General features: G+C 43.9%; 1 protein-coding gene across 8 annotated transcripts in view; it reads left to right on the forward strand.

Annotated features, from left to right (window-relative positions):
• The window catches only part of LOC116842161 (MAGUK p55 subfamily member 2), a 54,503-nt gene extending 37,565 nt beyond the window's left edge, over window positions 1-16,938 (forward strand). For 3 of the 8 annotated variants that reach the window (XM_032810954.1, XM_032810952.1, XM_032810951.1), the window contains exons 2-8: window positions 3,502-3,617; window positions 13,213-13,512; window positions 14,130-14,366; window positions 14,587-15,061; window positions 15,434-15,768; window positions 15,988-16,062; window positions 16,622-16,938. In XM_032810954.1, the coding sequence (XP_032666845.1) occupies window positions 3,502-3,617; window positions 13,213-13,512; window positions 14,130-14,366; window positions 14,587-15,061; window positions 15,434-15,768; window positions 15,988-16,062; window positions 16,622-16,798 (1,715 nt within the window). In that variant the 3' untranslated portion in view covers window positions 16,799-16,938. Of the gene's footprint in view, window positions 1-3,501; window positions 3,618-9,695; window positions 10,009-10,030; window positions 10,158-12,354; window positions 12,376-13,212; window positions 13,513-14,129; window positions 14,367-14,586; window positions 15,062-15,433; window positions 15,769-15,987; window positions 16,063-16,621 lie in introns of those variants that run through there. The other 5 variants (XM_032810957.1, XM_032810958.1, XM_032810956.1 and 2 more) reach the window with 5 other exon arrangements.
• Window positions 16,939-16,948: the final 10 nt, after the last annotated feature.

Here is a 16,948-nt window from a genome sequence, read left to right on the forward strand (position 1 = left end):
GAACCAGAAATTATTCGTCGATTCGACGTTGTCAACGTCGAGATGACGTAGGAATGACATTTCATCGAAACTGAATTTGCGTGTAAGGATAATGATAACGACAAGGAAACTAGCACAAAAGAATAAAGAGAGTTAAACTTGCGTTTCTCAGGAGAAAATTTCACTGGTTAAAATAAAATTATCAATTTTTTAAGGTTAACATACACTTCTACTAATTACATAAATAAATGCTGCACATGAATTCATATGAGCAACCTCACTCAATATAATTTCTTTTTGGCTTTCTTAGGCGATATTAACGCCAACAAGAACTTACAGATTCCCAACTGGAAACCTATTTGAATGCTCAGACATTTACCATCTTGCCAAGTATCTGAGTTCCCTGGTCGGGAACTGATGAGAAAGCCTTACATTTTTCTCTATAATTAATTAAAGTCAGATTCTAAGTTAAGAAAACAGGTCGGAATACATTTAGTTTTCCTTTAATGGGGAAATCTTATTTGAATTCAACAATACATGGGAGAAAAATGGGAAGATTTCTAATATGGAGATAAATGCTGTTATGGGATCGAATGAAAGCACAGACAAAACTTCACGTATGAAGCAATAAAAAGCGTTGAAAAATAAAAAATATAGATGTCTTAAAGTAGTTTAAATAGTACGATGAGATTTTCCGAATAAAATAAAGAGGTTGTATAAACAGTTTTCATTTCAGACGCAAGCTTTAGTAATAGTTGACAAATATCTCATTTTCCTTCAAATATCTCTGCTGCCAAAATTTAGTAACTTCCAGAATCTAGTCTGATTGCCTTAATGTATAGTTGAAGCAACTTAGTTCTGAAAACAATATATTTATTTTATAATATGTTATATAATTAAATTGATTTCCTAATTATTATTTTATAGCCCGCATTATTTGATCGAGTAATTTAGCAACTGCTGTCAAATTTTGGTACTTGTTACGAAATACTTCTTTTAATCGCTTTAATGATATCGCGCTTTATTCTATTTTGCACTTGCAATTTCAGTATGAACGTGCTAAGGAGACACACGTAAAAAGCGTACTCGCTGGCATGAAAACCGGTGGCATGCGCGATGTACATAGTATCACGCGTCCATGCCTTCGTAATGGCATGAGCATTTATCATTCATGCGCCGCATAGTTGGCACGGGTTATTATTACACAGTCGAGTGGCTTTTCATCGGGCACTCGGGTTTCAAACGTGTCGCCGAAGCATAGCCGATCAATAAATCGCGCAGTTCGAATCGTCCCAAGGCTGCGCGCTCTGGCCCGAAAGAATGGCCGAGCGCGAAAACGGCGCACTTTCCAAATCTGTTCTCACAATCTCGCGAACGCATTTCCTCGATTGCAAATAAATCCCAACACCGGTAATGAGCGCAACTCGTTCAATAACGCGCTCTCATCGACGAACGTAAAGCCACTTAAGTAGAACGCGATAATAACGTCTCGAGAGGCCTTGGAATGGCGTCCCGCCGCTCGCTCGAAGCCGCGACTGGAGGCGACGCTAATTGAAACGCATTTGAACACGTTAACGTGGTTTCGCGCTTTGCGGCCCTTGAGCTTGCGTCCAAGTCTCAAACCGAGCACACCACAAACATTCGCGCGTTACCGCCAAAGAGAGTCCCAGATCTCAATCACGTTGCATCAAATTTTGTGTTAAGTTTTAACCCATTTCACATGTCTCAATTTGTCCACTTGTCTTAATGTTTGTCTTAACACAAGGCAAATATGTCAACAAATAACGCGAGTAATATGTCGAAAATTAACACAAAAATGTAATACTTGGGCGTTACTGTGTTGTTTTAACACTTAAAAATAATGAATACGAACTCAACGAAAAGTAGTAAAAATAATACAACATTATACAACGAAATTAATACACGGGTATGTTAAAAATTTAACACCAAAATTTCTATATGGATTGACTTCAACAGAAATACAAAATGTTTTTAAAATAAAATGTTTGTAAAAGTTGACCCCATGGCTCTGATAAGGTTGATCCCAATCAGCTATTGGTTTGTAAAATAATGTTGTCAGGATCTAATTATTGATAAGTTTCTAACTTAACCCCTTATTTGATAATTTAAAGTGTCTGCACAATTCCCTTCAGGACAATTTTCTTATTTTTTAACAAGCATATATCTAAATTTCTTTTTTCTTTATTTTCTTTAAAGAATTTTGAAACATAGAATACAAAATGTGTGTAATTTATATGTATTATTCTAAAAAAAGTTGTTTATTATATATATTTAGCATATTTTACATGTCTCAATTTATCCACTCAAATTTTTGTGTTAATTTAAAACAAGGTAAATATGTTAACAAACGAAGCAACTTTTCAACTTTACATATAAAATATGTCACCAAAGATGTACATGTTACACATGAATTTCGTTATTTTGACACTTAGAAATGGCGAATATCAATTCGATATAGATTAATCAAAATAACACAATATGTTAACACAAATGTTTCTACGTGAATCGATCTCGACACAAATAGAAAATGTTTTTACCCTGAATGAATTGAATATGAATTGAAAAAAAATATAATCGTTTAAGTCAGTCAACAGGAATTTCATATGTTAACACGAGATTTTGTCGGACATACCATTTAAGAGTTTAATAATTATTACTGAAGATATTATTATAATTATCCTTATTATTATTAGCATTATTAATCCTTACTATCAATAAGATCCTAATTGCCACGCTGCGCTATACGACTTGTCAAAATTCGGTAACATCACTTTCACACACAAATCTTAACTGATTGGAAACAACCTAATCAGGACTATGGGATTAATTTCTGCGTGAGAACAGATACAGCGGATAGCTAACGATTTCTCAATCCTCCAGCGGCGGAGAATTGCGTGATAATTTCGCTTAATTGCACGGCGAGAAGTGGAAAAGTCCCGGGAGAATTTCCCGGTGCTGGCACGGTCGAATTGCGAAACTTCGTCTCGACAGAGAATGCCCGTTAATCGTGCTGACCGCGTCGATCGATCGATCGGTCGGCCGGTCAGTTTCGAGTGTTCGTGTGTTGTCCCGTCATTCGCACGGACAACTAATCAATTCCTAACTGATCTATTAGGAAACGCGCTTCTACAGAGAACTCTTCAGCAGAACTCCGCATTCGAGAGAGAGAGAGAGAGAGAGAGAGAGAGAGAGAGAGAGAGAGAGAAGTAGAGTTGAGAAGGAGATCGGCCGATCTCGCGTGGCGCGTCGGCCACCTGTAGCTAACCGAATATTGATCCGGCCGAAAGATGGCCACGCCCGGGTTCACCCTCGGCATCGCCACGACCTCGTTGGCACCCCGCTACTCTCCCTCACCACACCACCCTTCTCTGCAAGCCCTCTCTCTCTCTCTCTCTCTCTTTCTTGCAACCGCTGCTGCCGACGCAGCCGGCGGTGCGGTGGTGCATTTCTCCGCGTGGAATCCGCGGCCAGTTATGAACGAGTGCGCCGTTACTGTTCCAGCCGCGTTCATGCACGTGCGCGACAACATCGAGGAACTGGGCAAAGTCGCCGACGACACGGACCTGCTGTTCCTGAAGGGTCTCCTCGACAGCCCGGTCGTCACGTCGCTCGTGAAGGTGAGTCTGCCATCTACAGAATCGGAGCGGACCCAAAAGTGCTACATTGTGTGTGATATGACGTCGGACACCCCCGAGTCTGCTTCAGCTTGCGAGCCTTCGTTCGGTGGGTCAGGTCGGCGGAACGCCGGAGAATCTTGTGAAGAGGAGTCTCTCTCCTCGACGCTAGTTGTCGACTGTTGGCGCGTCAGTGATCGGTCGCGCGGCATGAAGCGCATTGCGTCAGATTGCGAACGCGCGAAAGGGTTTATTTTTTCAGCCTTCCATCGCTCTTTTTATTGAGTCGTTCTGGCCCGGCGTCGCGGGGAATTCCAAGTGGCAAACGGCACCGCGATTCGCTGTCCTCCCCGCGCTCGTAAATGCACGGGGTGGACGTGATCTTTTCGGCTCTGTGCGCGCACACGCGCTCACTGCACGCTGTTTACTATCGCCGTGGAAATTTACGAGGGGTGCGGGCGTTTACGAGCGGATCTGCTCCGCTACACAACTTTCTAATTCGTCGCATCGTCGAATGAAAAATTAAGACATACGCGTGTTCTGGCCGCCTGCCCGAATTCGATGTCGTTGAACCGCCGTGGCAGCTTCTCGTCGTGAGCGAACGCGCGTCTCTTCTCCTCGGGCACGCTCGTCACGTCGACAGAACTCACCCGAGAAACGCTGATCGTGAAACACTAATCGCGAACGCGATCGCGACTGAGCTACAAACCGATTACGCACATCACCGACTAGAAATTTATTCCATGCTCTCAACCCTGCTCAGAGTTGATCCCAATCAGTTATCTGGTCTGTACGAAATAATGTTATCCTGATAATTCATACAACGCACACGAAGAAAATGCTATAGTAAAGAAGTTATCTTAAAATATTATATTTCCTCTTTCTCATAATTTCAATTTAACTTTCTTCATTAAGGGAAACGAAACTCTTTGATGTAAAAATTAAAAAATATATCCATTTGCCGATGCAAATGTATATCACAAATCCACAAAGATGCGAATGCAAGAGCACGAATTAAGCTACATTTAAAAGTGCTAAAGTTTATCATGTCTTTGTAAAGTTGGTCTATACACTGAGAGAAATTATCCAATAAAAAATGGAAAATATCGCAATGATTCAACTCGAGCGTTGGACCTGCAGGTTTAGATTTGTAGAACAATTTTTGTCGTATATGTACATTGACCATATAATAGTTATTGATTCTCGTACACCAGTACGTTTTCAATTCGGTCAAAGTCATGACATGCTCCCGCGCGCCGTTTTAAAAAGTTAACAATAAGGATTATTAATAACTAGCTTAAACTACCCGGCATGGGCTTCTTATATATCTAGAACATCTAAATTTAAATTATCACAGTGTCAAGTGGATGAACTCAGAGAGAGGAGATGCAGTATCCAGGTTTCATGTAATCTATATTTTCCGCAGGATCTCCTAGAGAATAACTGTATAAAATTTCATCCAGATGAGTCAAAAGGTTTAGAGGTTAATAAGGAACATAAAAATGAGACAGACATTCTATTATACAGGGCCCGCCAAAAGTTCCAGAACGGCTAATTATCTCAGAAAATTGGTTGCAAATCCTTTCTCGATGAAAGCTTTCAGTGTTATGCGTGTACAAAGCTTTAGTACCTCAGACATTAGCATTACCTAGGATGTACCACATGGGGGTAGCCTTAGTCAGATTTACACCTCTTTTGTATTAGCAGAGATAAGGACTCCACGGGTCGTCACTCCCGTATTTCATGACTCAAAACCCTCTCTGCTGACCCACATACACAGCAGAGAAGATTTGGAGTCATTAAAGATTACAGGAGTGACGACTCGTGAGGTCCTTATTTCTTCTGACACACACACACACACACACATACAAAAGAGGTGTAAATTCGATTAGGCTACGTGATACCCTTTAGGTAATGTTAATGTGATATTGGAAGATTCGTAACTCTGAATATTCTTATCGGAAAAAAATTGTCAAAAATGCAACGTCACAGAAAGTTAGGCAAAAAATTTCAAAATTTCAATATAAAAGTTGTTTCTTTTTCCTTTTCCAAGTTGTTCTTCTCTATCCAACAAGATATCTTATTCGATTTATATTCCTATTTAAAATTTCCAAACTTACTCCAGTTACATCTACTTCCGGCTTGTTTAGAAAATTGAAACCATCACTAGTGAGTACCCATACTTTAGGTGCCTGTCTGTAATGAAAATATTTTGCTTAACTTCCTGAGATGTCACAATTGTGAGAAAAAACACGTGACTGACACGGATGGTCTGAATCACCCGGTATATGACTGTGCGTGAATGTGTATAAATTAAAACTCGATAACATCACTTTATGCAAATCAAACAACTGATTAAATCCTAATCAATCTGTGATCAGGACTATGGGATAAGTTTCTAGCCAAGATCGCGCTATAATAATTCCGCGAATCCTTCGCGAAGCGTAGCTCAAGGTGCGTTCCACGTGTTGTGATCGAAGTGGTCGGTTTGCATGCGCTCAGTCGCGATTAACTCACGAGGACGAATAAAAACTCGTCTCAGCTGCGACTGTCAATCGAGCCGCGATGGTTCGACGAACAACATCGAGATCAAGATGGAAACGTTGAAACCCGCGACGCGGTGAGATCTCGGGAAATCCTTGGATATTTTCCTTAGCTTTGTAACGGCATCTTTGCGCGTTCACGAGACCGCGCGCGACACCCACGCTATTTCGGTCGCGACACACTTCCCCGCCGAAGCGAAGCACGAAGAATGCCGCGCATCGCGACATGACCTTCGACGAAAATATATTATCCGACGATGGGCTGGAAACGTCATACTTACACGACGCGACACAACGCGATCGAGACTCTCCTACACTCACGCATGCATGCACGTAGACGTTAAAAGCGAGGTTCGCGCTGCTCTCACGTCTCCTCCCCTCGTACTTCCTCGAACGCCGAGCCGGGCCCACATTCCGGCGACTTACCTGCGCAGGTAAAACGCACGACGGCAGGCAGGGCGCGTCCGGCTTCGAGAAGCCGTTGAGAAGTCGTTGGCCTGAGTTTCCCGCCCTTAATGTCGAAACAAGCCGACAATAAGGAGTATTGACTCGTTGTAGTGGCTGCCCTTATTATCGCCTGTTAATGTCGGAGAAATATTCGTAAAGACTTTCTTTTGTTAATCTGATTGATTGATTTCGTCGAGGAACAAATGAGGAGAGGTATTGAAAGGAATTACAGCGGGAGGCGATTATAGCGGGAAGCACACACTCTTCCATAAAGGTATAATGCACAACGCATATAAGAAAATTGACCAATCAGAATCCTTCATTTCATCGTGGCAGTAGAAATGAGGACTCTAATTGGTTCATTTCCTCATGCGTTGTGTATTATATCTTCATGCAAGAGTGTGTGCTTCCCGCTTATATCTTTTTATATGTAGAATTTACTATAAATATATGTGCAAACCAGATCTCTCTGCAATTAAAATTGTAGTTATCCGTCTTATGTAATTCTACAACTAAAAGTAATTGCACTCTCGAGACGACAGGTAGTCACACCTCGATCGAGCGAATCGACAGGCCGTTTTGCCGCCACAAAGGAACGTTATAGTTCGCGACGTACGGCGCCGGGCGGGAAAAATATTGAGATTTATGGTCGGTCCGTTGTTAATTGACTGTAACCTGCTGTCTTCCCCGTTGACGTCGGACAATTGGCTGCGACCTCTTAATTGGATCAGGTCATAGGCGCCTCCGTGGAGTCGCGCGTACTTGCAGAAATCCAGGCGCGAGCATGCGTGCCGCGACGGCGATACACACGCGGCCTTACGTGCATGCTTGGTAAGGCATAGCGTGCACGAGACGGTGTAATTTCAGTCGGGGAGTCGGCTTTGTAATCGCACGAGAGGAAGTGGGAGAAACGTATATCGCGGCGAGTTTGTCCGTGCGTGCGACAGGGCTGTACACACGTGGTTTTTATCAGACGTAATTTTTTTATCCCGACGTAAAGTGAACTTTCGTGTGGTCGAATGCACCTTCTCTTCGATCCAATTACGCCCGGAATTGTCCTCTTACGAGGAAGTTCTTCTACTTTATTACCATGTAAAACCAACTGCCGGATCAGTCTTGTCTTGATCGTGGCGTATTCGACTATTCGACGTATTCTCGCACTATTCCGTCGTCGATATCGTCTGTAACAATTGTAAACCGGCTCATTTAACGGCGAAACATGCAAATGACTCTAATTACCGTTACCGTCACCGGTCGTTAAGTGTCAGAGCGATCTCTATCGGTGACGAGGAAAATAATTTGCTTCGGAGATTCAATTCCCCTCGCGGTTCGATTAAAAATAGCGCTCGTCGAGTAAAGTGTATCACAAACGAGGTCGTCTCATACGGAACAACAGGTTAAGTATATAGAAGTTTCCACCTGCTTCGGAATTTAAAATTATTAGTCCACGTGGAACAGAGTGTCTTGCCGACCGACACCTGCGGGCATCATTCATGCTGCGCGTCTTCACTTCGTTTACAAAGCGAACAGCTTGAAGCAGCGAGACTGCTGCGACGTTGTTCCATGGCATGGAGGTTCTCCATTTGAGACGGAAACCTTCTAGCTTACCCACAATACCTAGACCTGTCACAAAGGGATGTCGGGTCCCGGATAGAAATTAACCGAGACGGGTCCTAAGTATGTGTAGCAACCCTAACCAGGGATGCCCCAAAATAGGTATGCCTTCAGGATCCAGATATAGCCAAGATAGGCAAATTTTGAATAGAATTTCATGAATAAGTTATGAATAGATGCTGATGTGAATGCTCCAAAATTGGTAATGCTTTCATAGGAACCAAATACGGCAAAGATAGGCAAATTCCGAGTGGAACTTCGCAAATAGGTCATGAATTGATGCTGATGTGGATATCCTAAACAATTGTGCTAATAAGGCTCGATCAGGAACAAGTTAGGAATTCCTGAAACAGTTTAAACAAAAAAGAAACGATTATTTATTAATAGTTTATGATTTTACAATTATAAGATAAATATTTTGATGAATGTTATTATATTTTGAATAGTTAAGATAAGTATGAATTTTAATATTACAAAATTTTTTGTGATTTTGAATAAAAATACGAATAAATTAGCTAGAAAAAGAGAAAAAAATGTTTAATATTATTAATAATAATAGTATTATTTATGAAAGTAATATATAATAAAAAAAATTGTGATAAATATTGTAATAAAAATTTTAATACAAGTTATAAAAAATATTGTAATAAGCATATTAGGAAAGAATATAATTTACTATATCTTAAATAAACGTATCAAAATAGCGTTTCACAATTCATCATTTCAGTCAGGATCTAGTTAGGCATACTAAAATAGAGCCTAGTCAGATTTGCAAATCCAGTTAATGCGTAAGAGAGTTATATCTCTATGTAGAGCTTAAATGGCCTTTCATAAGACCTTGATAGAAGCAGGAAGAAACTAGGCTCTTTTTGACCTTCGTTTTAAATTTTTACTTGGGATTGTACGCCAGAAACGAAAAAATACAGTCTCTATTCACCTAAATCACACGACTGCTCTTTCCTATTAAGCGAGATTACGAAACCCAGGAGAAACCTTCCATGACGACCGAGGATCTCGCTTGCGTCGAGAGTGCTCCGAATTCAAAAGTGACGGGTATGCAGATCCGCCACATGTGTCATCACGTGTTTTCCCATGGAAATGGCGGATAAGAGAGAGGATGAAAAGCTCGTCGTTTACCTTGCCGCAAATTGAATTTTCGAGCACGTTCTCGCGTCATCGCGGAATACCTTTCACGGGAAATCAGCCTCGGATCAACCTTGGAAGCTCGAACTATAACGCTGAACTTTGTTGAAGAGGATGAGAAGCGCAAAGAGAATAAATGCCGTTGGAATATTCAGTGAGACACCCGTCACTGTATTTTGAGCCCGAGGAGAAAGTACAGCCGGCGTGAAGTCGTACATAAACGTGCTCAGAAAAGCAAACGATGATCTCGGAGCGAATGGTTCCCCCGTCAGCGGCTACGTTCCTGAAGCAAACGTAGCGGAGTGTTGCGTATCAGGAGAGGAAGGGCCCCCACCTGTTTCAGAGCGGCAGGAGACTCGCCTGAACGGGCTGCCTGCGCGGAGGGACGCGGCCGACGTCAGTAGGCGCGGCAGTTTTCTGACGTTGCTTTCCTCGACGAGAGAGTATCGCGCGTGACACGTTGACACCACATCTGTGTGTTTTGTCGCTCCAGCCTCATCTCTACGCTATTTATCCCTCAGACGGATTCAGCTTATCCACGGCCTCAAGCCACGCCGATCGATAGTGTCGTGAGAGCACCGACACAACCGCGCTTTAGTCCGCCAGTTCGCCCGCGGCAGTCCGCGTTATCCAGCTGAATCGTTCAGGTGAGCGTCATACTCGAGGAACACAGCGTGACACCTGAAGTTGTATCTCGGCGTGAGACAGTTTCTGCGATAGTTGAGGAGGAGGTGTCTCCTCGCCTCGGCTTCTGTCTCTCTGGATTTCAAAGTGGAGCGGAGTTGTCGGCTAAGAGGTGCGCGAAGTACCGTTTGCAGCGAAGTATCGCGAGAGAAACGTGGAGTACCGTTATTGTTGGCGTCTGTGAACGTGACTGAGAACGTGCGTGTGTGCGGTGACGGTGAAGCGACCGCGGAAAACCCGTGGACTTGACGCAGAATTCGACTCTGCCCCGCAGTTGTTGACAAATCGAATTGCGCGCAGGTGACGCGTGACTAGTCAGACGTGGATTCGCCTCTTTTCAGCGAGATAAACAAAACGGCCAGTCGACTCGCTCGGCGGTGCGAGATCGATTCGGAGGTGCGAAATCGAGAGAAACCGTTTGCTTTCGTATGACCCGTTCATCATTGGCGATTTGCGAGCGAAGCGCGGCGCGAATAGGTCGTTACTCTCACCGGAGACGCGGTCTCTCGATGAATCGCGAATTATCGCCGCGAATTGAGCACACGCGAGTCGAAGCCTCCCTTCCTCGGGGAAACGCGTGGAATGCGGCGACCGGCCTCGCAATAAAGTGGATAAATAAATGTTCCCTGATTTATAGTCCATAAACAATCGAGAGCTGACCGCAAAAAGCGTGCCACTGACGTAGCCTTCGTTGAATTTCGACTATTCTGACGTGATCGAAATCGATATGATTCCAAGGAAATTGTTTAAAGAGAAAGAGAGAGAGAGAGAGAGAGAGAGAGAGAGAGAGAAAGAGAAAAGGTCGATTGCTCTCGATCACCACTTTAAATCGACGATCCACAGTGAAACTCAACGATCAGCGAATTTCGTGCGACAACCCGAACCGATATTTTAATCCTACTTTCGACCTAAACTCTCTAACATCTGTACACTAAGAAGGAACCTAAAAAGTACATAAATATTTATTTATGTTGAGTCCTGATGCGTTTGCTTCAAATCTAAATCTAAATTCTTTTACTTAAATAAAATAAACAATTGCTTTCATGAAAAGTTAAGGTTTTCTGAAGATTTTCAGGAAATGTCTATTTTCTTACTCGAAAAAGATTCCATATTAATACAAGTAAATAAGTAATTATATCACACCCACTGAATATTTAATATACACAACTGAGGTCTTACTTGGCAAGTCTAATGGTAGAAAACGCATGAAATGTCGCTTATAGGTCTTACAGAAGATCGTACGACAGAGTTAATAGATTGAGTAGAATCAAAAGTGATCGATATAGGCTTCAGAGTATCAAGGCAAGCGTTGAATGGAATATTGAGGTCGAAAGAAGGTTCAAAATCTCGCGCGACAGCGCGATTCGAAGTCGCGTTTGAACCTGGAGGCACGTGGGCGCGCTTGTTGAATAAACAAATTGGAAGCGTTCGCCCGTCGCCGAATCGCGCAGGAACACAGCCGTTGCTTTCGTTTGCTGGTCGTTAATCGCCGGGAAATCAAGCATCGATTTCGTAACACGCCCGAGGTACCTACGTCGATGATGAAACTCGCGCTATGGTGATCGGTAAAGCGCGCACCATCTGCACGCGGCGTTGAAGCTCGCGAGTCGTGAGAGGAAATGATTCGACAATGAATCACCCACCTCTGACGGAGGATCCGCGCCCGTTCTTACCGCGATATAATAGATGATGACACGTGTAATATCGCAGCGTTATATTGTGCGTACACGAGCGCGCTTTGAAGAAGCGATGATGCGATAGGTCGTGTTCGTTATAGGAGAGTTCAGCATTATTCAGCCTGCCGATGAAGGAGCGGTATGGGTCGAACGGGCCAGAATGCCCTACTTTTCTAATTAATCGCTCATTGTGTCGTGACTCCGCGAGAGCTCCGGGTGAAGCGTGGATTGGACTAACCTTATGTGTGCCGACCAAATTACCTCTAATCCAATCAAACACCGTCGCTGAATCACCAGTCGTCACGCACTCGGCGATTATTAACGTTAACGACCAGATTGCTTCTCCATTAACGCGTTTCTCTCGTTATATCCGGAAATTTCTCTCCGTCTGTGCGCTCATGAGGAATATAAATTTTCTCGGGGCTTGCCTCTATCTGAGTTCCCTTTCATCTCGCGTGTTTTTCAATTCATCAAGAAATACGTGCGAATTTATTTAACGTGCGCGCGGGAGCGTACGACACGCACGGCGAGCGAGTTGTACTTGAGGAAATTTGTTGATTCAGCTGCATATAGTTTCTCCACTCGCCTCTCGCGCTGAACGACAAACAAAGACGAAGGCAGCAACCAAGGCCCCGCGTGTCCTGTGTGCTTATGGTGAATTTAATACGGAAACCTGTTTCTACTTTCACGACTGGCAAGAGCCGCGGTTTACGGGGCCATCTAAATATGGACACCGTAATGCAGACAGAGAGAAAGAGAGGCTGCCTGCACTGCTTCAAATAACATCGGGATTCGGCTCGCAATAATATACAAGCGTTTTATCGTCTGACCCAAAGCAACCGCGAATCTTGAGATAAGATGAGAAACGAAATAGATATTTGTTTAAATTACGCTAAGAGCAACAGGCGTCCTTAGTTAATACTTGCGTTTAACAATTCACACATTGACTGCCGTGTTAATTGTCATTGATACAAAGCATGAATTGATCGATCTCTCATTCCTTAAGCTTAAGTACACGGAGAAAATAGATTGTGCGATTTGACGTGGCAGTGAACGAAGCAACTTTTTGATTAAAGAGAACAAGATTTCTGATTCTGAGTAAAATTCAGTTCATTTTAAACAGCTATTAACTATTAGTTCAGTTATTTTAAACATCGCTGTTGATATACAAAGAAAAATGTTGCGTTGAATTAACATGACAATGAACGAAGCAAACACTTTTTGGTTGAAGGAAACCGAATTTCTAGTTCTTTGAACTGAATACGGTTCATAAAAACCAGAAATTCTGTTTCCTCCAACTAAAACGCGTTTGTTTGGGTTGAAGGAAACATATTTTTTTTTGTACATCTATAGCGCTATTGAAAATAATGCTAGTGAAAATAATACTAAAATGAGTACCGAAGAAAGAAACGCTTGGGTCCCGATGGAGGTATTCACATTTGAGAAACCAGTTTTCGATGGAGCTTGATTCGAGATCTCTCTGTCCGACAGGTCCAGGAGCGTCTCGAGGATCCACCGGCGCCCGTGGAGCCGGTATGCTCGTGTGTCTGTGACATCGTCGACGAGGTGTGCCACGTTTACCGCACCTCCGGTAACCCACACGCCCGAGAGCTGGTGAACCTCCTAAGCAAGTCACATCTCAGGGCACTCTTGGAGACGCACGACGCGGTGGTGGAACGCAGAGAAGCACCTGCCAAGCCGAATCCCCCGCCTGCAGTGACGATGCCAACAAACGAAAGAACAGAGGCCGTCAGGGTGGTCGGCCTCAGAAGGCAGTCGGATGAACCTTTGGTGAGTTATTTATAAATAGTGGTAAATACTTTATAAATAGTAGACAACGCGAGGGTAACTTTGCGTCACGGTGAATGAAGAGGGTTAAAATTGTCTTTGTCGTGGAGATCATCGTCTTGACAGAGACAGGAAGACCTTATCGATATCCGCGGCGAAAATAGCAGAACTTGCATAAGACACTTAACGAAGAGTCGTTCCATCGCAATAACCGCGAAGAACCAGAGAGTTCGGGACTGTTTGGGCGCGATTTGGGAGATTTATCGCGGGAGAATCTCCATTCTCACGCCGGTTGGCTCGCCGGTTTCGTCTAGAGACGAAAGACGGAAATGCCACTTGCAGAGTTCATAAATAAGTACGGATGTTTATTTCTACGGTGCGGCCACGCACGGTACCACGTGGCCCGGTGATTTTCTGGTACTGCGTGCTCCTCCGAGATAACACACCGAAATATAGTCGACGGTTTTCGACGATCGTCGTTTGACGCTTTATTTATCGAGGCGCGAGAAAGCCACGATGTCGCGCGCGCGCGAGCAAAGTGCACTTTACTCGTTTCGACGCGAAGACTCAGGCTAGCTGGAGATGAGACATTTGTTTTCACGTGTCCGTATTTCTTTCAGGGGCTAACGGTGCAGGTCGACGAGTCGGGCAACATGATCATCGCCAGGATTCTTGGTGGCAGCACGGCGGCTCGTCAGGGTCTCCTGAGAACGGGCGAGGTGATACTCGAGGTGAACGGCAAGCATGTGCGGAACCCGGAGGAGCTGCAGCGTGCGATTCAGGACGCCAAAGAGAATCTGTCTCTGAAACTCGCGCCGGGTATCGCGACGGACACAAACCGACCTGTCAAATCCACGGTGAGTGATTGCGAAGCGCTCGTGACGTTTGCTTTTCCACCTCGATGCCTCCAGTAACCACTAGGTTTTTGCTCTACTTCCTCTCTCGCGGTGTTTTCTGTCTATTGTCTATTCTGTTTACTATCTTTAAGCATCGCATAGCAAATCCACAGTGGTGAAGTAGGAAATTATAGTGGCTTTGCTGAAATCATAGTGACAATCACTCGATTTGATGTTACAGTGTTACATGAGAGCTCTGTTTGACTACGACCCTTCGGAGGACACGCTCTTGCCCTGCAGAGAGATAGGTTTGTCCTTCCAAAAGGGCGACATCCTGCAGATCGTCGATCAAGCTGATCCCAACTGGTGGCAGGCGCGCAGGGTAGAGGGTGAAGGTCTTGGGTCGCCTGGTTTGATACCCTCGTTGGAACTGGAGGAACGCAGGAAAGCCTTCGTGCCGCCCGAAGCCGACTTCGTTCACAAGATTAGCATCTGCGGCACTAGGATCTCGAAGAAAAAGAAGAGGAAGATGTATCAGTCCAAATCGAACGGCGAGTTCGACAGTGCTGAGTTACTTCTTTACGAAGAAGTCGCGCGAATGCCGCCGTTTCGGCGCAAAACCTTGGCCCTGGTAGGACCGCGCGGCGTAGGCCGACGAACCCTGAAGAACAGGCTGATCAACAGCGACCCCGAGAAGTTCGGCACTATTGTACCTTGTAAGTTCAAATATCGCTCGATTAAGTCCCTTAAAACGGACAGATTGTCAAGTTTCTCTTGAGTCTAAAGCCTGATCTACAATATGCTTTTTGCGTTCTGTTTCTTGTTTTCTATCTTTTTCTGGCTTAAAGCTTAAGATTTGAGTCAGAAAGAGATAAAGAAAAAGATGCAGGAAGCAAAGAATACATCAGGTTTTAGACGTAGCAATGATTTGGTTGTCGAAATACAGATCTCAACGAGATCTTTCTTTCCATATTCATCGATGATTTAAATCAAAAGAAGAATTCATGCCGAATGAGATAACTTTCGTTTCATTAGTCGAGAAAAGCGTGCACGTTTATCGTACTTAACGATCGTAATCTTTTCTTTAGACACGTCAAGGCCGCCCAGAGTCCTCGAAGAGGACGGTAAGAGCTACTGGTTTACCGATCGCGAGGCTATGGAGACCGATATCAGGGAGCACAGGTTTCTGGAGCACGGCGAGCACGGTGGACACCTGTACGGCACGAAACTGGACTCCGTGCGTGATTTGATCAGAGCCGGCAAGATGTGCGTGCTAGATTGCAGTCCAGCCGCCCTCAAGATCCTTCACAACAGCACGGAATTCATGCCTTACGTCATATTTATCGCCGCGCCCGGCATGGAACAGCTGAAGTCCCTGTACGATCTCGGCAGGTCGACCGGTGCAAGCAGTCGGAATTTAACGGTAATCTGTCGCCAAACTCACTTGTGTTTTATGCAAAATCACTTTTCCCCACATCCGTGACATTTCTGTGCCCTATTCTCTTTCAAGCTCCTCTATGTCGCTCCCTATGTGATGCTAGTCACTTACATGCAACTACCTTACTCTTATTCGCATTCAGTTTGAGTTGTATTCAATCAGTTTAGTTAATTCGTTGTATAAATTTGATGTTGGCTTCGCTAGTTCGACCGCCAGAGTTCCATCAGATACAGCTCGAGGAGAGCCCGGACACTGGAGTCCCTCGCATCTCTATACGAGGTTTGTATTGCATGACTCGAACAATGAATGTGAAACAATACGCTTGCGTTACGTTATGCACTTCTCTTCGATCCTCCAAGTTATGCAATAGTAGTTCTCCACGTAGCGGCGAATTGTAGTTCTTCGATGCGGCACGAGTCTACATAGTAGTATCGTCTCTCAGCTATCAGAACGCCGTAGTACCATTAGTGGCAGATTAACCATATTGCAGTATCGCACGCGACGTTCCAATTCGTAGAACAAAATTCCACGACGCCGCGTGACGGAAACCACAAAAAAGTCGGCTTTCCTTCATCGCGGAGTGACGGTAATTTGAGTATTGTTGTCGTTGTCGCGTTGACGTCGATCATAGATTACGCTTATCCGAACACTTTTACAACTGATAATTATATTGCAAATGTAAACGGGAAACAAGTTACGTTCGTGGTTTCGACAGAGACTCATAACGCACCGCCTGTAGCGTGAAGCGACTGTTGCGCGAAGCACTCTTAGAAGAAAGATATTCTAGGCAATGAGATAATGCGAACAAACGATTAATTGATCATCCATCTGGTAACAGGAGGACGATCTCAAGTCCACCCTAGAGGAATCCGCTGCCCTACAGAGAGCCTACGAAAAATACATCGATCAGGTGATCGTGAACGAGGACTTTGATCACACGTTCAGACAGGTGATCGCTGCTCTGGACTCCTTAGCTACTGAGCATCAGTGGGTGCCGGTGAATTGGATCTACTAATCAGTTTTCGTATGCAGCATTTGACGAAAGAATGCGCAGCCTTGTAGCTTGGAACTCCAACATATGCGAGAATTATATATATATATATATATATATATATATATATATATATATATATATATATATATATATATATATATATATATATAT

Source organism: Odontomachus brunneus, unplaced genomic scaffold, assembly GCF_010583005.1.
Source record: "Odontomachus brunneus isolate Ranch 3 - 2012 unplaced genomic scaffold, Obru_v1 Obru_scaffold_022, whole genome shotgun sequence".
NCBI classification, from domain to species: domain Eukaryota; kingdom Metazoa; phylum Arthropoda; class Insecta; order Hymenoptera; family Formicidae; genus Odontomachus; species Odontomachus brunneus.